Source organism: Mus musculus, chromosome 14 (genome assembly GCF_000001635.26).
Source record: "Mus musculus strain C57BL/6J chromosome 14, GRCm38.p6 C57BL/6J".
In the NCBI taxonomy this organism is placed as follows: Eukaryota; Metazoa; Chordata; class Mammalia; order Rodentia; family Muridae; genus Mus; species Mus musculus.
The window spans coordinates 67,715,853-67,743,002 of NC_000080.6; the positions used below are offsets into that span (position 1 = coordinate 67,715,853).

The following is a 27,150-nucleotide window of genomic DNA, read 5'->3' on the forward strand; positions in this document are numbered from 1 at the left end:
TGCAAATGAGCACTCCTACACTCCAACGTGCGCCTGCTCAGTAACGCTTAGAGCGGCCCTTTGCCCAGTAGGTTCTTCTCTGATTCGCTGATACTCCATTCCGTCAACCAGCCCTCAGCCTCTCTTTCCTTCCACCGCCGTCTAGTGTTACTCTGAGCCCACCCCCCAGCCGGACTCTGATTGGCTAAATACTGGCCGGTACAGCGTGTTGATTGGCGCAGCTCAGCGTCGGTCTGGGCGCGGTTGGGGGGAAGGGCCGCTAGCAGGCTGAGGAGCCTAGGGGCGGGGTGGGAAGGAGGATCGGCCAACCCCGGGGTGTGGGACTGAGGGTGCGTGCGTGAGGAGTGTGGGGCCGACCAGGAAGGTGGCGAAGGGCGGAGAGTCCGGGTGGGAGGCGGGAGGGGTCTCGCGGGCGCGGAGCGCGGCGGGTGGCGGGCCGGGAGCGAGGGTGGCGGCTCCCTCAGGACCCGGCGCGGGCGGCGCGATGCGGCGGGTCACGCTGTTCTTGAACGGCAGCCCGAGCAACGGCAAGGTAAGCGGTAGCGGGGGCGCGACCCGGGGACCCCCGCAGCCTCCGACAGCCCGGGGCTGCTCTGCCGGCGGGGCTCCGAGGCGCCACTGTCACCTGAGCAGCTGGCCGAGGTCCCCTCCCACCTTCCCGCTGCGCCTTCCTGTCCTTATCGGTGCTGAGTAATGCTCTGCCCGGGGAGGAGGCAGTGATCATGGAGGCGGGTGACCCTGGCCAGGTCGGGAGAAGAAAACTCCAGGGGACAGTCGAGTGACATCCTCAGAATGTGGACCTGGTCTGAACCACTTTCCTTCTCTCTCAAGGTGCCCCGGGCCCCTTGCCCCGCCACCGTGCAAACTTTTATACATGTTTTACTGTGCCGCCTTGTTTTTGATTCCTTAGAGGACAGTGACAGCAGACCTTCGGAATGACTTGATTTGACAGTAGCCTTAGCTGCATTTAGGCCTCTGTGGAGGGCGTGGTGCTAAATATTTTTCCGATGTTGCAGCTGCCTCTTGCCCCACCCTTGAAAGTTATTCTTTGGAAAATGTTGGCTGTTTCTGGCGGACTAGTAATGTGTGGTTAAATGACTGCCCCACACATACCTAAGCCTGATTAAAGTCTCAAAAGTAATGAACCCTTTTAAAGTTTCAGTTCAAGGTACATTGGCTCCACTCTGTAATTGACCAGAATACTCTGATTGCCCCGCGTATACATAGCAGAACTAACTATTCAAGGGCATTAAAGTGGTGCGGGGGAAGGGGGTGATGAGGGGTAGGGGAGCGATGTCCTTCAACCACTCTGCAGTTTTGAATAAACAGATTCTGGAAATCTGATCCACAGTGGGGTTTGTGCTCTGCGATTTTATTTTCTTAAAGATTGGATATTCACACAAAAATAGTAGCCACATAAGCTCAGCCAGTGCTTCAGAAATACAGGCTAAAAAGGCTGTCACTTCTGATCATCAGCTGTTCCTGGGCCACGCTGTAGTTGGCTAGTAGACTGTGTCGGTTTTTATTGAGAGATTTAGTGTGCCCAGTGTTAACAGTCGTATTGATAAGCACTTTTCACCAGTGTCGACTCTTGTGTGACTCCCTGAAGTCGAAGTGATCAGAGTTCCTCATAAGTGCTCAGCTCTGCTCTAAATCTCTTCTGAGTTCACTGTATGCTATTGTCACTGTAAAACTGAGTGGCTTGCTCTGGGTATATTATTTAAATTTTTAAAAACTTTGGTTTTGTCTGTGAGTTTCCAGGTTAATTTTATTTACTTAGTAAAAAAATGTTGAGAATCTCCGAAGATTGGGGAAAGTACTTCTCAAATGAGTATGGGCACATATGCATTACAATGATCATAGGACTGAGCCGAAGAATATTAACATTTAATATTTTTAAAAAAACTATGTCCCACCATGTCCTAAGCTAGAGAACATGTTGCAAGGCTGTTTCCTCTCCTTTCAGAAGGTGGAAATAATACTAAAATGACTTTTATTTGAAAAGATCACAATACATACCACCTGCATTTATGTATGTGGATATGTAGTGTATGCATAGTCCCTATATCTAATCAGGACTGGCATAAACATGACATGGACGCTCGTTAAAATATTCCCAAATGCAGTGCTACTCTGAGATAGTTTGGTTTCCTGTCTCTAAAGTAGAATATATCATTTAGCTTGTCTCTTTACTTACCTGGTGTCTATTTTTAATGCCCTAGTCAGGAGAATAAGTTTTTTGAATGCTTGGCTTTGTGGCCTTTGGGCTATGGGCTGTGATATAGAAAGGCACAGATTTCATCACCATACATCAAGTTACCAACATGCACTTTTGATTTGTGTAACTGATTCGTGCTTTTAATGTTGATGAAAGAGCTGATATTTTCTAAATGAAATGAGAATACCGTGGAAGGTGTAAGATGACCCTTGGGGCTTTATGGAGGAGTGTGTGTGTTGTTGGTTTTTTTTTTAATTTGAAAACAAAATAATTTTAAAAAACAACAACAACTTGGCTTTTCTAATCTGGAAAAGCATGGGAGCCTCTAGTTACTGAACTTGTCAAGCTGGTCTTGTTTTCTTCCACAACAGAGGTCTCCAGATGTAAATAGGTCGATAGCCAACAGCTTACTTAGCAGTTGGTTCTCGTTGACATACAATGTATAGAAGAAGCCTGTAAGTATAGAAGTTTACATCAGGGAGTCTTAATTAAATTAGCCATCAACTAAGTGCTAAGTGACTTTAAAACCTCAAAGAAACTGCAGATTGAAGCCGGTATTAATTATGCAAGCACAGTAAACCCTGAGAAAGCGGCAAAGCTGCTGCTTTTCCTAGCATCAGCAGTAAAGTTAAAAAATAAAAGGATCTCACAAGCCAACGAATGGCATGTTTTAAGAAAAGTCTTTGCTTAATAACTGCTATAATCAGCTTCTTCCTTCGGGTATATTGTTCTTTGAACTATTAGCCCGTGGTCTGCTGAGGTCATCCTCGTCATGACAGGCCATGACCAAGACATGAAAAGTCTTTTCCTGTACATGCAGGCAAAGGTCTTGGATTTTTTTTTTTTCCTTCGCCTTAGTTTTTAAAAACCTTTGGGATTCTGGAGAGGACTCAGGGGTTAATAGTACTGCATAGGCCGCAAGTGTGAGGAGCGGAGTTGGGATCCTAAAAAGCAAATATTGGGTAGATATATGCAGCAGTCCACCTGTAACCCCAGGCCCTGAAGGCAAAGATGAGGGGTCCCAGGAAGAAGCTGCTCTCTATGCTGACCATGTTGGCAACTCCGGGATGAGTGGAGAAACTGCCTCAGTGAATAAGGTACAGAACAATGGAAGAAGGCTCTTCAAATCAACCTTGGGCTTCAACATGAATGTGCACACAGGTTCATGCACACGAACACACACATGTGCCTACACACAGTCAAACACACCCATGGAAAAGAATGAAAACCTTCATTGTTTAAAGGAAATCTTATATTTAGCAGAATCTCACTAAATTTAATGATAAATATTTAAAAGATTCTTGCTGGCCAGTTTGTAGTCTGAGTAAATAAAAGTCCTCATATTATTTAGGAGACCATTCCTGATGGTGGCACACAGTTTACAATTAAATAAATATACAATTGATTGACCTCAAGCCCAGAAACATTCTACTGATGGGCTTTTGAAGATTATACTCCCAAAACATTTGATGTGCTTGAATTATGGGGGAGGAGGGAGCTGATATTGGCTCCAGAAAGGTCAGCTATGTCTTTCATCTTTTCTCTATATGCCTTCCAGTTTCCTTTAATCTCTTTAATAGTCCCTGTAAATGTTAGTATTAAGAATATATAATAAAGATCCAGACATCTAAATAAAACGTGTGGTTCTGAGCAACCTTGTTTTGGTGCCATCAATAATGAGTTGGGCAAATTATAGGCTTTTTGTATGCAGTATTCATTCAGCTACCACTTAAGAAGTACTGTGTGTGTGTGGACCTCCATGCCAAATACTACAGACACAGTAGGCAAGGAAATACCTGTGTTCTGGACTGATGTTTGCATTCTTAGTCCAGGAAATCACTTTTCTTCTAACTTGGTATTAGGTCAGAACTATGTTGTTGGTATCATATATTCAGACTTGAACTCACTATATTATTAGAGGTGAAAATATGACTCATGGAATCTGACCTTTAGTAAGAGCTTTATGTTCTTTCAGGTTGTTTGTTCTTTAATATATTTGATGTATATAGAAGATTGCAATACAAAATATTGATGGTACATCAAAACAAAAGGAAAATACTAAAAGCCATTTTCATTAATTTTGTTTTTCTTTGTTGCTTTCTAAGTCTTTTCCAAACTTGACTTTTTTCATTTACTAATTCTACCACTTAGTGATAATGTCTACATTTCAATGCTTTAGTGAAAGCCATTTATTAAAGCATTACCACAGTTTATCCATATCAACAGACTTGTGTCATATACAATACTGTATGTATACTTTAGCATATAGGACAAGAATTTCCTAGAGTGCTTTATGAACAGAACCACTGGGGAGACTTGAAAATCAACGGTGTCCTCCAACCCGAGTAGGTCTGAGTGAGGCTAGGCTGTATAATTCTAGCACTGTTCTGGTAATTTTTGCCATTACAGGCTTTGGGCTGTAACTTGAGAACCATCTTCTACCTTCCAGTCCTACACCCATCCCCTGCTCCCTCTCCAGAAAGATGGCTCAGCAGTTAAGAATACTTCTTGCCTATAGAGGACTGAAGTTTGAATCTCAGGGCCTATGTCGGGTGGCTCACAACTGCCTATAAGCTGATCTCTAGAGTTTCAAATGTTCCTGGTTTTCACAGACTCCTACACTCACACCCCTCCCCGACTCAGATATATAATTTTAAAAAGTAACCCCTGCATTTGATTAGTGCTGCTTATATGCACCATGTGTATGGGGTCATCTACTTGAATATGGACAACTTACCACCAGCCATGTCTTAAAAGGAAAATGACTCCTCCTCCTTTAGTAGCCTCAGCTGTTAATAGCTGCTTCACCTAAGCCTTACCCTTGGGGCCCTCTCCCTCATTCATGTTGAAGTTTTGACTGGCTTGATATGGAAGACAGGTCTTTAGCAGGAACTATAGCTCTCATGAGTTGGTGTGTTCGACAGTTGTGTCCAGAAGTCAGCATTTCTTAGCGCCCCTCATCTGCCAGTTGGTTCTTTCTGACCACTCTTCTGAGACTTGGCTTGGGGAAGTTAATATGCATGATTCCTCCACAACTGAGCGCACATGCTCACGTAGACTCTGCACTTTGATCAGTTTTGAGTCTGACCATTGTCTGGTACCTACTGCAGGAGGAGGCTTCCTCACCAAAGTGGAGCAATGTTAACCCATGAGTATAAACAGACATATTTAAAAGGCAGTTCGACAGCATGACAATTTAACATAGCAGCAGTAGATTCCTCTCTGAGGCCTGGGAGCTTTTGACTAGTTTTATATACCAGGCATGAAATCCGCACTCTGGAGTAGGCCTCATATCTAATGAGAAAATGGTTGGTTATCCCCATAACTGTCACTATTACACCAGTGGCACATTCTACCAGGCAAGGCTGTACTGTAGGCTCCAGCACTGAATTAGGGTGGCTGATGTCTTTTTTCCTCCAGCATCCTGCATAACAGCTTTTGCACTTAGTAATCAGTCAGTAGGGAGAGCGTTTCTCTCTCAATCAAGGTTGAGTCTTATGCTCTACAGTAACAGTGAGTGATATTGTCAGCAGAAGGTTCTTACCATCTAGTTATAGTTATGGTGGATAACCAAGAGTGATGGCAATAGCCTGTGGTTGCTTTCAGTTACCTCTGAGGCCTCCTTGAGCACAGATAACTGGTGGGAAGGTATACCTTGTCTGACCCCGAGATCTGTACTTAATGATGCATGTGTTCTTGAACAGCATTGTCCACCCATGCAGGGTACTCCTGTATATGTGTGTGTGTATACACATACATGCATATATGGGATTTTTAAAAATTTAGCCTAAAACTAGTAGATTTCTATAAGGCCTCTATAATCTTCAGTTTGGGTTAACACACCCCTCCTACTCCTTTCTCTACCCTATATCTACCTTCCCCGTTCTGTTAACCCTTTCATCAGAGCTCTCCATTCTCATCCTTTCATGTTGCCTGTGTACTAATCTAGTCTGATTAAACTTTTTACTTGGGTGGCAAGATCATAGCTTTCCATACAGCTATTTCATAAACTCTTGATTTCAGTTAAGTCTAATCACAGCTCCTTAATTCCCTACCTCCCATCAAGGGTCTAGCTTTACAAGATAATGGCAGATTTTTTTTAAAAGTTATTGTGTGTGCTTATATTCCCACCAGTGGTACATAAATCTTCCTGTTGATAACATCCTTCCCATCATTTAATACTGTCAGAATTTTATTTCTTTTTCTTTTAAGACAGGGTTTCTCTGTGTAGCCCCGTTTGTTCTGAAACTTCCTTTGTAGACCAGGCTGGCCTTGAACTCAGAGATCGGCTTGTGTCTGCTTCCCAAGTGCTGGGTTAAAGGCATGTAATACCTTTGCCCAGTTAGAATTTTCAATTTTTAATATTGTCCCTTTTGCCCTCAAGAGTGTTAGACCATTTTTTAAGGAATAAAATCATTTTCACTTTTGAACTTTATTAGAATTGCAGGTAGAGTGAGCTGAGCTCTTCATTTTAGGTAAGAATTGTTATTGGTGTTTTGGTTAGATAAATCAGCATGCATAATTTAGCCATTTCATATTAGTAGTGTGTTATGTAAAATGTTGTAAGAATGTTAGACATGACTGTAAATTGATAAACAAATGCTAATAACTCTCCAAGTAAAAAGTATATTGGCCTAGTATAAAGGGAAAATTTCAACTTTATAGAACTCTTCAATTCTTCCAATTAGTTCTATTTTCTCTAGTGATGATCTTTTGGTTGTCAATATTGTTAATTATTTGATTGGCAACTATAAATTTTATTTTTAAAACTAATATCAAGAACATGGAGACTTTAAAATAAATTAAAATTTTTCTGCCCCTGTGTAAGTAATATAGGTTTTTTATAATAAATTTGGAGAACAAAGTTTAAAAATTATTAGTAGTCAATCATAGTTCCATTATCCAAACATACTTGCTTTTAACCCTTTTATAAACAGCACTTTCAAATTGCAGTTATACCATATACTTCATTTTCTCTGTCATGTTCAAAGTTGACTCATGGCAAGTTGAAAACAGGGACCCTGTTATTATCTTGATTACCTTTCTATTGCTATGATTAGACACTGTGACCAAGGTAACTTATAAAAGAAGGTATTCATTTGGGGCTTACAGTTTCAGGGGCTTAGAGCTTATGACCATATGGCAGAAAGCATGGCAGCAGGCAGACAGGCATGGTGCTAAAACAATAGCCTAGGAATGGCATGGGCTTTTGAAATCTCAAAGGCCACCTCCAGTGACTCACCTCTCCCAACAAGGTCACATTTCCCAATCCTTCCCAGTTTCACCCACTGGGAACTAAGCATTTCATTTATGAGCCTCTAGGGGGCGCTCTCTTTTGAACCATAGGAGAGGGCAGTAACCCTCACTTTGTTAGTTACTACAGGTTGTTTCCTAAGTAAAATAGGTGTTTCAGCATTGTTTGTTTTACCCTGTTGCTTAGCACAGCACTGTTCAGTAGAAAGTTCACATGTGTGCTGCTGAATGCTAGATGTTAAAATCTGGATTTCATAAAATAACAGTTTCTGAAAAATTAATGAGGTGGGAAGTTACCTTCTCTATGATAGTTGATGTGGTGGATAATGTGCCAAGCATCAGAAAACTATTGCTACTCTAACGACAAGATATTATTACACAGGAACGGCATCCTAAGGACTTCAGGCTTAGGCACTTTACTAGGCTATAGGCATCAACTCATTTCCTCATAAAACTGAGGCAGATAACACTGTTTTCTTTATTACTAGTTAAAGTTACAAACCATAGAGCTTGTTGCAAGTTGACTGATAGAAAATGCTAATCTAAATTTAAGTTCAGATCTATCTTCAGAATTAATGTTGAACATTAAGATTCTATATTACTTTTGATTAGCTGCAATCTCTCTTTCTTTCTCTCTTTCTTATTATTGTTAAGAATCGATTCCCCTCTCATACAATACATCCCACCACAGCTCCCCTCCCTCCACTCCTCCCAGCTGTCTCCACCTTTCCCTTCCTCCAGATCTACCACCCCTGTTTCCCTTCAGAAAAGAGCAGGCCTCCAAGAGACAACAACAAAACAAGATCTAAGACAAGGCAAAGCCCATAGGAGGAAGAGTCCCAAGGGTATGCACAAGAGTCAGGGATGCACCTGCTCCCATAGTTAGGAGGCCCACAAGCCCACCAAGCTACAGCCATTAACATATGCAGAAGACCTGATACAGATTAATGCAGGTACCATACTTGCTGCTTCAGTCTGTGTGAGCCCATGTGAGCCCCCCTTAGTCAATTCCGTGTGCCATGTTGCGGTGTCCTCCCTTCCCTCTGACCCCTATACTCTTCCCTCCTCTCTTCCTGCAGGCTCTTTTCTAGTTTTGAGTTTGCTACAATAGGAGGCACAGAGTAATTGCCTATCAGGCAGTGCGCTGAATCTCCTCAAGGGTCTCTTAAGTTTTAATCTGTAACGTCAGTGATTCGTTGTATGTGTTCTTCAAATTAATCTCGTCTGTTCACAGGTGGTTGCTGTATACGGAACTTTGTCTGACTTGCTCTCAGTGGCCAGCAGTAAACTCGGCATAAAAGCCACCAGTGTATATAATGGGAAAGGCGGACTGATTGATGATATTGCTTTGATCAGGTAACCTTCCCTTTCTAAGGCTGTCACTAGTGTACCCTTGCTTCTTGGCATTGAGCTGTCTGTCACCTATGCTGTAGTGTCACTGCTGTTTTGAAAGCTGGGTTTTTGCAAGTGATTATCTGGAAGTCACTTGAGTTTAAAGTCTGTTGATCAAATAGAGACATTGGTTATATATGACACTGAGAACTTCTTCTTTATAGTAATTTTAAAAATTTAAAAATCTCTTACATGCCCTTGTTTATTGTTAAATTCATTTTTTTAAAAATTTATAAACATTACAAGGAACTGATACTAAATACTACAAAATTCTAACTAGAGATAATAGCAGGGGTTTACCACAATATTACTTTTTTAAGCTTCTTTTTGGTTTTTCAGTGTCCCAGGTAGACTATTGCTTGAAACAGGTGTTACAGTCACTTCATCCACCAGTGATGAGACAGTTGTAGGACAGGGAAGTAGCTGAGCAGGAAGGCGATGAAGGAGACATTCCAGGTAGAGACCACATCAGCAGTGTGTGCTCTCAAGCTTTGCTTGACTTATCATCTGATTGGCAGAGCATACGTTTTTAATCTGATGGTCTAAAGACTGTGATACTTTAAATGATATTGTATATAACGATTAATCTACACTCAAATCCAGGCCAGAGTGACTGACCTCCAGTCTAATAGACTTCCTTTGTAAGTTCTAGTCGTTTTCAACAGGTAGACCAAGATCTGAGAAATGAGGGGTCTTACCCAGGGCATAGAGGTTAGCAGTTTGATTTTTGTCTGTAAGAACAAACTTTCATTCTAATCTAGAGACATTAACTAGCAAACTAAGCAGGTAGAAAATATAAATTGAAGTGTAAATCTAAATAAATTAGAATTTTTTAGTTTTTTCATTTTCTCAGTTTCTATGGATAATTGGCCAACATCTCTGAATATTATATATCAATCTAATTTTTAACCAAAAATTCTATTCCCATGAAAAGCTCAATGTTGATCCACAAAATAACTCCTGTAAGTCCTATGGAGATGACTGTGACAGGATTGTATGAGGCTTACACTGTGCTTTCTGGCTCACAGCAGTGTGTCTGATTACTGAGTTACACTAATGGAGCAAGGGTGGTCAGGGAGGAGAGTAAACTGGTAATCCAAGAGGATGGGTGAGCTGAGATATTTAAGTGTGCTCATGGTAGATGGGTGGTGAGTAGGTGTTTAGAACAGAGTTGCTCAGGTTTTCATTTTTTCAGGATTTAATATGACAGTTTGTTTTAATTTCTAAAGTGCCCAGCAGCTAATTATTTGAGAAAGCACTCCAATAATTTATTTAGAAGTAAAGAGTTCAAGACAAAAGTTGCCTGTGGCTTCAGTCATGTATTTTGAACATAAATTAGTGCATTCTTCAATTAATATATGCCAAATTCATAAATTTTGATAGTGAGTTTTTGGTTTGTTCCATTTAAAAAATACTTTGATATGCAGAATCAATTGTGTTTGATTTTTAGACCTGGTCAGGTTTAAACAGAGCCCTGGAGACAGTTTCCTTGGAGGCAGGTTGGTGACAAGGCTTGTCATGTGTAGCTCTGAGGAGCAGCTCAGACGAGCCGTCAGTTAACAAGCGTGCTTTCTGCTTTTGACTGTGGCTTTTCCGTTCTGGCTTTCCCAGGGATGATGATGTGCTGTTTGTGTGTGAAGGAGAGCCGTTTATTGGTAAGTGACTTTACCTATCTTTTCTTGCCACAGTAACAAACATGAAACAGTAAATAGCTTTACAAGGAACTGTATGACTTAACATTGAAAACATCATGATGACTAAACTCAGGTCTTCACATTTTTTTTTATTCTTCAATGAGTTTATGTCAAATTACATAGTTATACATAAGAATTATAATTATAGTCTATATATTTCCTCCTTTACGTGCTTTTAAGATATCCTAGATATGTACGTTTGTGACCTAGGACATGATAAGATAATTTTGATTTTAGAAATAATTTTCTTTGAAAGCAATGGCTAGCGTTTCTTTAGTATTATATTACTTACTTGTAGCCATGTTTTCCTTGCATAGTGTTTGACAGTCCTTTACTGCCGATCAGATCTTAACATGAAAACATGACTTGGCTTCAGCCACTATCCTTTCATTTGGAAGAAAGCCTATATATTTGAGTATCTCTAAAGAAAAGACCTAATACATAAGTAGGCAACTATTCTTTAACGACTATTTAGTTTGTTCTGTATATTCACCCATGGGTGTGTGTTTAAGTGTTTAAAGCATTACTGTCATTGTATTGGATGAGTAGAGGAGATCCTTAGGAGTCTTTGCTTAGGCAGTAGCCACATTAAAAGGAAGTGTTCTGGCATGTTGGTACTTGCTTAGGAAGCAGAGGCAGGTGGATCTCTGTGAGGTCCAGGATAGCCTGATTTACATAGTGAGCTCCAGGCCAGCCAAGGCTACATTGTAAGACTCTTGTCTCAAAGAAAAAAAAAAACAAAAACCAATAACAAAATAAATGTATAGCGTCTTCTACTTCCATCTTAAACTATGAGCAAATCTTTTCTCCATCATGTACCCACTGGCCTGATTGAAAGCTTATTTTTGCAGGCTAGTCATAAAAAAATCATTCATTAAGTAATAATAAATAATTAGACTAGGGTTTAATCCAGTGGTAGAACCAGTGTCTGCTATGTATAGAGATCTGAGTTCAGTTCCCTAACCTACTCCCCCCCACCCCCCGCAAAAGTAACAACAGTTCTGCTAGGATTTTGTTTATTCCTGTGACTTCTTGGACTCAGAAATATTTGATAAGCTTTCATCCTCTACATGTACTGATGTCTCATGTGTCTCATTCGGTCAGTGGAAACCTACTCGTTTTTAACTCAATGTCACTAGCCTTTCATGGTTCCTTTACCTCTAGTGTAATAAGGTGTTCATCTTTTTCTCTTTTGTTACAGACATGGAACATTATTGTTATGACTTAATGTCATGTTCAAGATACAGTCTGGTTATAATTGTTATAAGGCCTTTTGATGACTAGAGTTGGAGATATATAAGTAGCTAGAGATAAAATTTACATGTTATGCTGTATATTGTAAAGTTTATAACTTGAGATGTTTATGTTCTATAATATGATATAAAATATCTCATGGTTCATGCTGGATCTTTCAGGGTCTATTCAGGATTATAAGGTTTTTGCTTACCTTCTTGACTTTCTTGACTTTCTTTCCTATCTTCCATATTTGTAACCCTGATTTCCAAGAATTCAGAGAGTGATAGAATTATAATATCACATCCACTCTATCCCACTCAAAAACCACATAAAACTTCAGAGGAACAATTAATATTTCAATACTAATAGGGTCTTCCAGCAGCTTAACATATTTTGTCTAGTCTCCTGCCTCCATCTCTGTGTTAAAACGGTTGAGTTTCTACATTGTCAAGAGGTACATCAGTCATGTACTGACTGTCCCTCCTTCCCCAGTGCACTAGTGCTCATCTTCAGTGCTTGTGCCGTTCTTTCTAGTGATTGAAAGTACTCTGAGATTCTTCCCAGAGTCTTTGTAACCAATTTTCTCTGGCATCTTGCAATCTAGACAGTTTGTCTCCACTTGAAAGTCAGATGTAGAATCACATCAAAGTTTATCGAATTATAAACTTTAAGTATGTACATTTATGTCAGCTTTACAAAGAAGCACTTAAAAAATTATTGGCCCACACTTTCCTTTTTTGGGTATTGTAAGTAAGTTATTTCACTTTGTTATGACATAAAGGATGGCATCAAGAAATCTGGTCTCACGTGACTATTCCTGATCACCCAAAGGACTTCCTTCTCTTAGACTAGCAGCTTTGTGGACTCTTTCTTGGGTTGTATCTTCATGGTTGTCTTGGAACTTTGGTAGATTCATATGAGGTTTTGCTTTGAGAAATTATTTTACTATCTTCCCAGAATCTTTAATCTTAATATTTCTATTATTTTTTACTTGTCATCTCTAGATCCTCAGACAGATGCTAGACCACCTGGAGGATTGCTAGGATCCCACACAGACTGGCTCACATTAAATGTAGGAGGACGATACTTCACAACAACAAGGTAGGTAGTATGTGCGTATGCATGCGTGTGTGTGTGTGTGTGTGTGTGTGTGTGTGTGTGTGTGTGTGAAAGGGCAAAACAGAATAAACAGGACTGTGTACTGATTCCTTCAATTTTTCAATTTCCTTACAAGATTTTCAAATGCTTCCTAAAAATATGTGGATGAAACCATTTTTAGAAAGTTTTAAAGAAAAAATTTAAGTGAAGTTAACCTTTCATTTCAGAGAAAGCATAAATAAAGCATCAATTCAGCTTTACAGTTTGCTTTTTAGATGTAGTGGTAAACCAACTGCACATAGAAATTAGCAATATTTCTAGAAACAACAATGTATTGATCAGATAATATAAGATCAAGAATATTGTAATAAAATGTCTTGCTAGTATTTAAATAAAAAAGATTATAATGCAGCATGAAATCAAAGGAATGGCCAGATCAGAAGGGATTTTGGCAACTTACTGCACATTTTTGTTTCCCAGCATCACCCTACCAGGTTGTAGCATGCATCTCTTTGAGAGAACAGCTGAACTCAAGTGTACTCTTGACTTAAATATGTTTGTTTGTAAAGACACATGAAGAAATCAATTTTTTTCCCTGAATTCTTAGGAGCACTTTAGTGAATAAAGAGCCTGACAGTATGCTGGCGCACATGTTCAAGGACAAAGGTCAGTAGGACTTGTTCTCACTTTTTTGTGGTCCATTTTTATCTGAGCTGACTTTGTAACTGGCGTGGGATCAAATCGTTTTTATGGCAGTAAAGACATGATGGTATATTATGTGACTTTTTTTTGGTTTGTTCTACAAATTCTGACTTTGTTTTTGTTTATGGGGGGATTTTCTTTATTAAAATGGTATCACAGGTGTCTGGGGAAATAAGCAAGATCATAGAGGAGCATTCTTAATTGACCGAAGTCCTGAGTACTTTGAACCTATTTTGAACTACTTACGTCATGGACAGCTCATTGTAAATGATGGCATTAACTTATTGGGTAAGTATTTCACAGGCATGGGAGTACTGTAAGTATGGCAGTGTAGGTATCAGGATGGATAGGTAGTCTTTCTGGCTGAGTATCTTTGCTTATATGTTTCTTTAGCCCACAAATTTTTTATTTGGATTCTAAGTAGATTTAAGTTCTATCACAGGGGACTTTTATAGGTTGGTATTGTTTCTTTGGATTAAATGACTGTTTCTTCACTTTAAGTTCTGGACTTATTATTATTTGAATAGTGAGGTCACAAGGAAGAAAGAGTTGATTTGGGCTTACAGTTCCACAGGAAGAGTCCATCAAGGCAGGAAGGCGTGGCAGCAGGCAGCTGGAGCAGGAGGCTGGGAGAGCACATGAAGTAGAAGGAACCCTGGAAATGACACCAACCGGACTATAAACTCTCAAAGCTTTCCTCCAGCAAGGCTCTATTTTCTAAAGGCCCTTCAGTCTCTCAAACAGTACCACCAGATATGGGACAAGTGTTCTAATATTTGAACCTATGGGATATTGCTCATAAACACTTCTCATTCAGACCATCACAAGGACTGAAGTAGGACCAAACTGAGTAAGGCAGACTTGAAATGCTCGAGTTTCGTGTCTGGGAGCATCTAGGCATATAATGTGAAGTTCCAAAGGTTTAAGCACCCCTGTCCTTACCATTTATATTCCCCATGGTTTCTCTTCTTGGATGACTTTGCTTGCCCCCTATAGCTTTCATTGGCAGACAATTCCATGTTCCTGGTATCTCTAACTGCCTGCTTTTGAAATCTGGATAGAAACCTCTGACCCTAGAATCCTTACATTCTCATATTCATGCAAAAATAGTATTATTTTTATATTAAGTGGATGTCTACTGCCCTCTCAACTGTTAGTGAGGTCCCTCTCGGCCAGCATTTCTCAACCTGTGGATTGCCACCCCTTTGGTGGTCAAATAACCCTTTGTCTGGAGTTGCCTAAGACCATCTGTATATCAGATATTTACATTAGGATGTGTAACAGTAGAAAATTTACAATTATAAAGTAGCAGTGAAAGTACTTTTATGGTTTAGGGTCCCCACAACATAAGGAACTGTACTAAAGAGTGACAGCACCAGGGAGGTTGAGAGCCACTGCCTTAGACTATGGTGTGGAGTGGGTGCTTGCGTGCCTGTAGGGCTGGATCTGAAAAACCACGTTGCTAACTGTGCACCTGTCTTCTCAAAGCAAAGTCTTTCAAATGAAGCTGGACCTTCATACCCTTGATCCTGTGGTGGGTAAGGTCTGGTCAGTTCCTGAGATGTCCACTATTACAGTGCTTGATCTCTTTGAGATGGTGGTCGTCTCGTTAACAAGCTGCCCTCTGATCCACAAAGTTAGAAACACTCTTTTGCCTGACCAAAATACTTGTTTTTCCAATTTTCTTTTTCTCTTCTGTGCTTCCAGTTCTCAGTGTAAGCCAGGCTAAGAGTGGCCCGTGTTGCAGCTTTGATCTTATATTAGCTTGAAGTTCCCTCCACCAGGCTATGTATTCTATTACACTAGGTATTAGTATTCTATGTATTCTATTCACTCTCACTCAAATTCTTGGGTCACAGACAGAATACAAAAATTCTTTGCCAGAGTATAATGTAAATGCCTGTATTCTAATTCTGGTAGAGTGCTGTTCCAATCTGAAGTCTCTTGAGCCTGGCCTTCACCGTCTGCATTCCTGCTGGTCTGGTCTCCTGAGCTTGCAACAATATTACCTATTAAATCCACTTACAGAGTATAGTACTTTAAAAATAATCTCCAGTAAGTTGTTCTGAGACTGAACTGGGGTGGTGAAGCTAGAGTCCATGTCCAGGTGGTGCTGGTGCTGGTAGAAAATAGACTGAATAGCCTTCCAGCCGACTGTCTGTGGGTTCTGTATATGTAAATCTTGTCTGGATGCTTTAAAGTTTAATTCTAAATCTATAATTAGAAAAGCAGCCATACCACATTCCCCAAGAGGTTTGATTTACACAAAAGACCTTGGTGAATTAAGTGTGAGGCCCAAGAAAGTCTCTTTATTCTGGGTTTCTTTTGGGGTTGATACTTACACTCCCTCTTGGGAGGGATGCAGAGAAGTAGCCCTGAGGCTAGGCAGGGAATGAGTGACTCTGAGTGTGTGCCTGAGACTGGGCAGGGAGTGCATGCCAGGTGGCTTGTGAGCATGCACCACTCTGAGCGTTGCTTCTCAGTTGGATGGCTGGAAGTGGAGATTAACTTTCATAGGAAAGATTATTTTCTTTCCTCCCAATTAACTGCTTGGCCTTCCTCAGTAGCTTAGAAGCTAGAGGGAGGGAGTATGTCTGTTAATTTTGTAATTCCTAAATCAGTTTAGCAACCAAGAAACTGAGTCCTCATCTGGAACATAGAGCTTGCCTGTGCTCTTACTCACATGCAGATGTGTGTGCGTGTTTAACCAGGCTGAGCCGAGCCTGAGAGAGAGAAAAGCCCCTTTATCATTAGAAATAAGAAAGTTCAAGTGTCTGAATTATACTTTTGAGTTATTTTTGTGAATTTACTTCAATATTACTCATTTTCAATATTTTGACTTTTATAAGATACTGATAGCAAACCTAGTCACTCCTGTTCACTCCATTAATAAAGTAGATGAATTGTTAAGATTAAATGAATTAATTGTTTTTAATTGGACTTGCAGTAATAAAATCACTATTAAATGGCTGTTTTAGGAGTAGACAGGGTTCAGATTTTTTGTTCGTGACCTACTTAACTACCAACATAATCTAGAAATGTGCCAAGCTTTTGTTGTAACTTATTAGTTTTCTATTTTTTTTTCTTGTGAAAAAAGCTTGTTTGTTCCCACCCCACCCTCAGAGTCTCAACTATGTAATCCAGACTTGCTAGAAAACTCTGTATGTTCCAGACTCTCCCCCAACTTCAGTATTCCAAGTGCTGAGATTATATCCAAATACGGCTCAGAGGAAAACCTGTTTTCAAAATATTTGCAACATTCTGTGGGAACATTCTAGACCACAGCTGCTTGTTGCCACTGTCCAAGCCTAGGGAGATGGCTCCGTCAGTCAAGTGCTTGCCTTGTAAGGGGCAAGGCCACGGTTGGGTTAACTGGAGTGGGTTAAGGACCTAATTAAGCTGGCATGGCAGCCTGGGTCTGTAGTCCAGCAAGGGCTGGGGCAGCAGGGAGGGAGGACCCCTGGAAGCTCACTGCGGAGCTATCCCAGTGTATTGGGTGAAGTGCCAGGGAAATGAGAGTCAGCATCTGAGGAGTGACACTTGAAGTTTTCCTCTGGTGTTCTCCCACACATACACACAAGCACACACAGAAATAATAAGCAAAGAAGCCTACTTGTTGAACCTCAGCACTATTGTGAGGGTTTAACGGAAAAAAAATTATATAGAATCCAAAATGAATTGTTCTGTGTGAAAGTCATGCTTTGTGTTTTGATAGGTGTGCTAGAAGAAGCCAGGTTTTTTGGTATTGACTCACTGATTGAACACCTAGAAGTGGCCATAAAGGTGAGGGGATTGTTTTGTTTTGTTTTGTTTTGTTGTCGTCTTGGTCAGTATTACACTTATCCTAAGTATCACCCCAAAGACCCCACTGAAATTTATGTTTTTGAATATTGTTTTCAAGAATTCCCAACCACCAGAGGATCATTCACCAATATCCCGAAAGGAATTTGTTCGATTTCTGCTGGCCACTCCAACCAAGTCAGAGCTGCGCTGCCAGGTAACTGAAGCAGACCGTTCGCTGCATGGCCTGTGTGCATCCGCAAATCTAGAGCAGTGCCACTTCCTTCGAGGGCTTTTTGTTTTGCCTTATTTCTCTTTGTTTAATGTAAGATACAATTTAATTATAAGCCAAGGCTTTGATTGAATTTAAAGTGGCTAGTGCACATGAGATGGAGCAGCCTTTTTTACTGTCTAATTGTGCTTTATGTAGCGGTTCTTGAGTAACATATGGAAATTACAGCAGTTTCTTTAAAAAGTTTATGTTCTCATATGTGTGTGGCTGGTCAGTGGCAGAAACTTTTGTGTGTTATCACAGGTTTTGAGAACACCACAATATTTATCTTTTTTCCCCTTAATTAAGATGATTGGATTTTAGAATTAATAAAATAATAGCTATGCAATTGATCATGGCTATTAGCAGGTATGTGACTAACTGTGATCCCTCTTTAAGCAGTTCACCTGTTAGTGTAGTGTAGCCATCTCTGTCTTACTATATAGAGGTGGGATTTCTTTTATGAGAACCCATGAAAGCCACGGACGCCGTGTACTCCCAGTTCCCTTTGCTCAAGCTGATAATAAACTCCACGGATGGAAAGGCCAATGGCTTCTGATAATCTCGGTGCTTAGTTACAGTGATTAAACTCAATTCAGACAGATGGTTTCAGCATCATGACAGTCTGTGCTTTTTAATTCCAGGGTTTAAACTTCAGTGGTGCTGATCTTTCCCGTTTGGACCTTCGATACATTAACTTCAAAATGGCCAATTTAAGCCGCTGCAACCTCGCACATGCAAATCTCTGCTGTGCTAATCTTGAACGAGCTGATCTTTCTGGATCAGTGCTCGACGTAAGAATCGTTCTTTAGTCATAAGGAAAACCAAAATTTAGGCTGTTGAGCATTCTCAAAAGAAGGAATTGTATGTTTCTTACAGAGTTTTTTATTTTAAAACAGATAAATGACCGTGTGGCTGACTTTGGAGGGTCTAAAAGTGGAATGGGTTGGTTTTATGACTTTCATATCCTTTGTGAAACGTAGACCTAAAAGGTTAAATCCTGAAGCGAGGTCCTGAGCTCCCCGAAATAGTGGACTAAATTTGTCAGAACTTTATTATTTGCAGTTGACATGTAAAGCTGAAAAGACTGTGAAATGCATTGAGCCTCACAGGTGGATGGGACGGGTGCTGACTGGACTATCTGGCTCTGAAGTGGATGTGGTGGCGTCATTCTGGAAGGCAGCATCGTGATGATCTTTCTCTCTGCACATATGCGAGACTGTGTCATGTGTATGTGCTTGTGTGTGTGTGTGTGTGTGTGTGTGTGTGTGTGTGTGTGTGTGTGTGTGCAGCTACCAGAGTTATTCTGGGATTAAAGGATATATATATAGGATAGAGCCAATAACAAATTAAGTTCTTTATGCCAGGACTCTAGTCTGTTTTATTAATTAATTGCACCAGCTATAGCATTTTGCTTTTGATAGTCATTATTGCATTATTATAATTTTGCTTTTATTCATTAGTTCAGCCTGTTTACTACAGCTTTTTCTATCAAATCTAGAAAAAAAAAATCAGCCAGTACACTTTTTAAATACTGCTACTCTTTTCTATCTCAGGATGAATGGTTCAGGCAGTTTTAAAATAGGCAAAGGACAGACTAACAGCATAAAGACAAGTTTGAAAGACTTAGCCTTCATTGAAATGTTGGAAGATGGCTTGGTTTGGGTAGGGGCAGAAAAAAGATAAAACAGATTTAATTATTTTAAAACAACTTTTTTTTTCCAGATCTATTTAATTAAGGTTTTCTTGTGAACTGAGCCATAGTGTTGTCTGTACACTGGGACTCTGCCTACCTTAAATAGATCATGTCAAGGCCAATATGAATCACTGATGAAGTAAAATGGTCTAGGACTGTAAGTTAATTACTGCTAGTAAAATTGGCTTATATCGAGGACTATTGCTGAGCTGCCTGCTCTGAGGGTTAAAACTAATTTCTCATTACCTTTGGTACAAGAAGGTGGTTGTTGATTAACAGCCATGAGTACTGCAGTGTCTACAAAGAGTGTGCTAAGCATTCTGCCACAGAGCATGCTCCTATGGCTCCCATCTTTTGCTGAGCTACTCACCCAGTTTATAATTTTGCTTCTTTCCATCCCAGCTCTGAACCTTTGTGGAGAAATCCTCCACTTTGACTGTAAACCAAAAGTGGTCCCTGCTGCCGTCCACTGTTCAGGAGTCCATAGTCCTCATCATGCCTAGTGCCATGCTTTGCCTGGTTCTGACTGCTCAGTCACCTCACCTGGCTGCATAGAGCCTGGTGTCTCTGTCTCTCCTGCATATTCCCAGTCCAGCCTCAGAGACTGGCGGGAGTGCGTGCTTAGTCTGACCTTATTTTATAGGCTGATAATCTACAGCATAGAGACTTGCCAAAGGCCAGAACCAGTTATTAGAATGGAACTATAATCTAAAGTGTGTGTGTGTGGGGGGGTATTTTTTCTTTTAAAAGGACTGTTTCATTGGAAAATTCCAAATATTTATAAAAATATAATAATGTAGTCAGTCCCCATTTTATCTTTGTCCATTAGCCTCAGCAAATATCAGCATGTAGTCAACTTTCTCTTATTTCTACCTTACCACAGAAATTTTTACACAGCACAAATATTTTACAAAGCATTTTACTTATATATATTTCAAAATATATAAATTTTTATCTCTTAAAGATAAGTGTTATTTAAGAAGTATAATATCAATATATATGTTTTTAAATAAGAGTAAATGACTCAGCTGCTTTCATCAAAACACATCGCCTCTCTTGATAACGTAAGACAGTTCTATACTTAGGATGCTGGTGTTCTTAGCTGGATTGCACACTCTCAGCATCGGCACTCCGCTCCACATTTAGCTTTACATGGCTAAAAATGGGAAAGTTTACTATAGCTTCTCCTGTCTTCCCTTCTTCATGAGATCCCAGAGTACAGCCCTGAGTGTAGACCTTATCTGCAGAATAACCTTGGAACTCTGGGTAAATTGCATGTGTCTTATTTAGGACTATTAATTTAAAAACAACAACAACAAAAACCAGTGACATTTATTTGCGCATGTCAACATGGTGTCTTGTTAGATTTCCAGGTAGATAAATCTCGCCAACCTTTAGGTATTTTGGTCTCTTAGTGTCCTTATATCATCTCCCTTGGCAGACCTTCTATGCCTCCTCATTAGGGCCTCGGCATGGAGAGATGGGAATAAGCAAGCATTTGTCCAATGGCTGTCAGTGGGATGACCTCTCTCTTGTCTCCTTCTGCTGGAGGTTACTATAAGCTGGGTAAAATTGCACCTATAAACCAAACATCTTCATTGATAAGTATGCTTATAACTCAATCAGGCTTAGGATTTTGGACAAATACAATTATTATGTATGCTCTATTATGTAAATGTTAACACTCTCAGCTTCTGTTAACACTCACAACTGTTTGTCACAGTTGTGAAGAACTATATTAATGTCAGTTTTACAGAGATCCTTATCATTTTAATCAGTATCTCACAGAGTTCAGGCCTGGATGCACTGGGTCCCTTAAGAAGACTTAACGCTTAAAACTCACACATGCATTTTCTAACTTTCTGCTTTCTTCATTATGCATTGTGCACAGGGTTGGCAATGCTATATAGCAGTGGTTGATACAGGAAGACCCAAGAAATAGGTGGCTAGTGTTGTATATATAGTGGTGAGGTTACTGGTGACATTAGTGTCCTGGCCTTTGAAGTGATGGGACACCAGGAATGTCATTTCTTGATTTCTTTCATGACTCAGAAGAGAAAAGCCATTCTTGGAGTTTATGCCCTCCTTATTTATTTTGCGTACATTTTGAACATTATTTTGTATAAATGCTATTTATAAAGGTAGAAATAGGCTATCATAGTTCAGATATACAAAGTTTCATGTTCTATGTAAAATGGACATACTGTTGCTATTTTGCTGTTTATTTCTTTTACTGTAGCTCTTCCAAAATTTCTTAGCTCTTTCTGAGTTTCATTAAAGGCATCTTCAAGATAAAGAGAAAATAACTAATTGCAGATGTGTTGAATTGGACCTTTCCTATTAATTTCTTTCTTATTGCTTGCACAGATGTTATCAAGTTTAACCCTTACAGCCGGGACTCTTGTGTTCACAGTGTGCAAATCTCCAGGGAGTCAAGATGCTCTGCTCAAACGCAGAAGGCGCATCCCTGAGGCTCTGTAATTTTGAGGATCCTTCGGGTCTTAAAGCCAACTTAGAGGGTGAGAGACTGTCTGCCTATTCTCACTTGGAAACCATTAAGTAAAAGCTGTTGTTAGAGGTGAAACAGGAAGGCTCTGGGCAGAGCATACTCTGAGGTCAGAACTGGAGTGTCACTCTACTTTGGCCTCAGTCATAGGCAGAGGCTGGGCTAGGCAACACCCAGGACACAGGAAATAATGCCTCAGATGTTTAGTTGAAAAGTTAAATATCAACCTCCTAATTTTCAAATAAAAGAAAATATTCTGATGCTGACAAAATTGAAGAATGTCAGTTAATCCTGTTAACCGTGTTTTGTCAGGTTTTAACACTCTAGCAGTGTTTTGTTATTTGTGAGTTGGGCACCTCTTTTCCTGGATTTAGGGGAAAAGGTGCTTGTGTGTTTCCCTGATTGTACATTTATCAAGGCATATTATAAAGGTGCTAATTATCAAAAGAAAATATTGTTTTCTCTAAATATTGCTGAAACATTTAAGTTTATGCCATAAGAAAATAAATTACCACCATTAGAATCTGTATTGCAAGTTGGTTGAAAGATTTCACGTTTATTTCCAAAAGTTGCGTGGTCTCATCTCATTCCCCTCTGCATGTCAGCTCATGCTTTTGCTTCCATTGGTTAACTATAAAGTTTTCAGGTTAAACTCCTTCAAAAACACGCTTCTTGCAGGTGCTAATCTGAAAGGTGTGGACATGGAAGGAAGCCAGATGACAGGGATTAACCTCAGAGTTGCCACCTTAAAAAATGCAAAACTGAAGAACTGTAATCTCAGAGGAGCAACTCTGGCAGGAACCGATTTAGAAGTAAGTCTCCCATCTCTGAAGTTTTAATGACGAGAATTACTGGTGGGATCATGCAAACTGCTGAAATTATAAACAGAATAATTGTCTGTGAAGTTCCACCTAACATGGCCGGGCAGCTGGAAGGCTACTGTCCTTTCAATTGCCTATTCAGAAAGCAAGCATGGGGACTCATACCTGTGATCCCAGCCAAGTCGAGAGGAGTGGGATTTTGAGCCTAGATTGGAATAAACAGTGAGACCCTGCATCCCTCTTCCCCTCCAGGAATGAGCTAAGGGGAGTCCCTCACTGTTGAATGATTTTCAGATCCAGAGGTAGATATTACACCTAGATAGGCCACTGTTACCTAAGTCATATGAGCCAGTTCCAAATGTGGAGGGAGACTGATACAGTTCTCCGTCAGCCTTGATTTCATTCATCTCCTTTTTCTTGGGTCTTTCTCAAGCATATTGCAATCTTAATAAAGTTTCATTCCAAACAGAATTTAATGGGTTAGATTTATTTCTTGAACCACTTGAGAAGTTTAAGTGATTTCTGGGTTTAAGATTAGGTTCATGGAAAGCCCATTTTAACTTGGCGTCATGCTCAGTTTGAATCTCAGCTTGAGATTTTTAATTTGGTCTATTATTTTTTATAAGACCTGTATTCTATGTGTCTTCTTGATTTGTAGACTTAGTTAGCTTGTTTGTCTGTTCATAAGAACTCATTATATAGCAAAGGCTGACCTCAAACTTGTGATTTCTCAGCCCCAACAAGTGCTGGAATCATAAATGTGTGCCACCATGCCTGGCTCAGTGGCTGTTGTCTACATAATGCTTTCAAATACTGCTGCCTGCACTAAGGGGTTTTTATGTATCTGTGCTATTAAATACAGTGGCTAACAACCTCTTAGTTGTTGGACCTTTGAGCTTGGTACAAACTGAGATACTAATTTTAAAAATATTTACTTCATTTTTAATTCATTTAAACTTAAATAGCTACAATTATCTAGTGGCTGTGTTATGTTAAACAATGTGACATGGCACAGATAGAATTATATATGAAAATTTATCTTATCTCAGACTTTATGTTTTGTTTTGTTGTAGCTTTGATTTCTTGATAGTTCTCAGGAGCAGAGCAGCAAGATCAACTAAAGGAAAAACTTGCTTTGCGCCAAAAAAAAAAAAAATGGCTTTGCACCATTAATATAGCCCTTTTGATTCTTTCTATTTATGTTTATGAGTATTTTGCCTGCTGCATATGCCCTGTGCATGCCTGGTGCTCACAGAGGTCAGAGGAGGCCATTCAGTGGATCCTTTAGTTACAGATCATTTTGAGCTGCCATGAGTACTGAGGAAAGCATTTACTTATATTTTCAGAGGTCCATTATTATCATGGCAAAGAGTGTGGTGGCAAGTAGGCATAGTACTGGAGAAGTCACTGAGAGCTATAGCAGTCCTGATCCACAAGCAGGGAGAGAGAGACTGGGCCTGGCATGGACTTTCCAAATCCCAAAGTCCTCCCCCAGTGACACACTTCCTCCAACAAGGCCACACCTACTCCAACAAGGCCATACCTTCTAATTCTTCTAATCCTTTCAAATAGTTCTACTCCCTGTGATTAAGTATTAAAATATATGAGCCTATGGGGCTCATTTTTATTCACATTGCCATAATGCATTAGAAGAAGGGTTCCAATAATGGGAACACTTGGGAATATTGTCCTGTCATGGCCAGAAGTCATTTTGTGGGGGAAACCAAGTCAGATCCTAAATCATTTGAGCTCTTCACGTCTTGTTTTGTCTTACAGAACTGTGATTTGTCGGGGTGTGACCTCCAGGAAGCCAACCTGAGAGGCTCCAATGTGAAGGGTGCCATATTTGAAGAGATGCTGACACCATTACATATGTCCCAGAGTGTCAGATGAGAGTGGCAGGAGCTGGAGGAAGATGTCCCAGATGGAAGCGTTTCCTTATTTTATTTCTCCATCCATCCATCGAGTTGTGTAGTGGAGATAAAATTGTAAGGGAATTTAAGGCATATGCTTGTTCCCAGAGGTGCATAAGGGGAAGTAATTGGCTTTCCCCTCATTGGGACTGTAACAGAAGGACACTCTGTTCATAGATGTAGGGGCAGTAGATGATGCTGCTGCATTTTGAGTGGAGTTGGGGCATTTGTCTGGTCTCTGACCAGGAGTAGTAGCTATTATATTTGCTTTTATTTAGGCATTGTGTGGAAGTGCCATCTTGGTTCAAGATGCATTTGAAATTTTAATTTATGAAAAGCACAACATATGCAAATATATTTATTGAATACCTAGATGCAGTAAGGATGTTTAAGTTGTTAAATGTCTTGAAGACTCTGAAGAGTTGTTCAGGTTTATAAATAGCTTTAGTGATGCCTTCCTCTTCACACACCTATCTATCACATGAGGGTGGTTAGTTTAAGACTCCCTGTGGCTCTTTTGAGATTCATTTCTATAATGTTTACTTTTAAAGAAGAAAACAGCTAAATTTGAGTCATAATCTGCTCTCACATTTTGAGACACAGTGGACGGAAAGCTCTTGTGTATCCTTGTGCAGGAGAAGGAAGGGCTCACCAGTACTGCAGCTGTCTAGTGAGCATGCTTCTGCTTCATTGGAGGCAAGTCCCATTCTGCACGAGACTAGGCTACTCTTTCCCTTCACTCGTCCAGTTCTCATGCTCAGTTGTCACAAGCACAGGAAGAAACGTCAGAACCAAAATACAAGCTTTAGCCTGATCACAGTTCATGTAATGCCAATTAGTTTATACACAACCAGCTTAGAATAGACTTTCAATCTGAATCTACTGCAGGTGGAGTATGAATAAATCCTGCAGTCGCCTACAAGAAGGCAACATCAGATAATTATAGCTGAAACCCTGCAGAGGGGACTAAGAAATTCTAAACTGATGGCTTGATTATAGCCACCAGGAAAGGTTGATGAACAAAGGAAGCATTTGGCTAGGACACGATGCTCTATGTCAGTACCTGTGGCTCGCTCTTTTTTTTTTTTCTTAAATAGTTTTTGTTGTTTGTCTTGTTTTTCAATGAAATTTTAGTCCAGTTTTCTTGAGTCATTATCTGTGAACACAGTAGTAGGGCCTTTACCTTCCTCGTAGGTGTCCCAGTGTCCTTATTTGTTGCCCAAAAGCAGGGAAGAAGCTGTGTCCAAATGGGTTCTAAATCCTACAGGCTGGTCGGCTTGAGGCAGTGAATCATTACAGACTCCCTAGTCTCCTTCAGGAGAGTGGCATGTCTTCATTATTCTGTAGCGTATTCTTATATCTACATATGCAAAGCTTTCCTTCACAGTAAAGGGCTTACATGGGGAGGAGAGCACTCCTTTACAGGGAAAGGAAAGCAATTTCAAAAATGAATTATTTTCTTTGTGTTATTATTTTTACCAAGACAGAGAAGTATTGTATTGAGAGATACCTATTTTCATAATCAATATGTGCCTAAATTCTATTTAACTCATTTCACTGCACTCTATTTTCAATAATTATAGACTGTATTCATTCACTGAATGGTCCTCTGCAGACATATCTGAGGCTGCAGAAGGAGCTGAAAGATGGAAACACAGTGTGTGTGGGAACTGCGGGGTTCAGAGCTGATGGAAACCACATTAATAAATGACCAGTGTGGAACGCTGACGGCCTGTTTCTGCTCTTGCTTTTCTAAGACAGCACTTTCTGCATTTCCCACAGTTCTTCATGATGGTGCCATGTAGGAGCGGACCACACAGGCCGCGCTCTTAATGGATTAGGTTTCTTGAAAAAGCCATTAAAGCACATTTACTTGTTGGGTGTGGTTTCCTGACTGTCTTTTCACAGACCACCATGCTCCAGCATTTCCATTTCTGCACTAGGGAAGACACCCAGTGATTTGTGTTGCTCTGTAGCTGATGAACATCAATGATGGTTTGCTGTGTTGAGTAAGAGATCTAGGAGAGAGATTGGTAAAAAAGGAGGAAGGTTCCAAAGAGAAAGGCTTGGCGTGAATGTGTGTGTCTATAAGTTAAAATAGCATGGGAGGGCTGCAGAAAGGTTCTCAGCCTAAACTGTCGAAGACAATACATGTCAGGCTCTGATATAGTCAAGTTCCTCAGAAACCATTTGAAGGGATTTTTGAATAAGAAATATTATAAAGTCATTATTATGATGGATTCCATTATTAAGACCTATTTTCTCCAGTTCATTTTATGAATCTGTTATTTATGTCATAAGTGAACTTTAAATCATCTTTTATACATGAAAAACTCTAGAACTATATTACATTCCCCAAGGAGGTAGTATCTTTAAAATACAAAGCGTCAAACTACAAAGGAAAGTGGCTGCATTATTTCAGGATAAAACATGTTCCCCAAGGCTTTATTCTCAGCCTTTTTACTGCCTGGCTTAGCAGTGTGAGTGGCAGTTAGCCCCACAGTCCTCCTGCTGAGATTTTACATTAGGGCAAGACAGAGGTTGTTCACCCATCATTCAGGAAGGTTACA

General features: G+C 40.1%; 1 protein-coding gene across 5 annotated transcripts; it reads left to right on the forward strand.

Moving 5' to 3' along the window:
• The first annotated feature begins 233 nt into the window (after positions 1 to 233).
• Kctd9 (potassium channel tetramerisation domain containing 9) lies at positions 234 to 26,458 on the forward strand. Of its 5 annotated transcripts, none has more exons than XM_006518343.3 (12): positions 234 to 329; positions 8,706 to 8,827; positions 10,475 to 10,518; positions 12,798 to 12,894; positions 13,372 to 13,557; positions 13,753 to 13,881; positions 17,309 to 17,376; positions 17,495 to 17,590; positions 18,289 to 18,438; positions 21,754 to 21,859; positions 22,525 to 22,658; positions 24,444 to 26,308. In XM_006518343.3, exons 5-12 carry the CDS (start codon positions 13,530 to 13,532, stop codon positions 24,558 to 24,560), a joined length of 828 nt encoding a protein of 275 aa, XP_006518406.1. In that variant the 5' UTR covers positions 234 to 329; positions 8,706 to 8,827; positions 10,475 to 10,518; positions 12,798 to 12,894; positions 13,372 to 13,529; the 3' UTR covers positions 24,561 to 26,308. The 5 variants fall into 5 exon arrangements, with proteins under 5 accessions (XP_006518406.1, XP_006518405.1, NP_001272862.1 ...); XM_006518342.3 differs by having other exon boundaries at positions 13,499 to 13,557; NM_001285933.1 differs by having other exon boundaries at positions 246 to 532; positions 24,444 to 26,458.
• Positions 26,459 to 27,150: the final 692 nt, after the last annotated feature.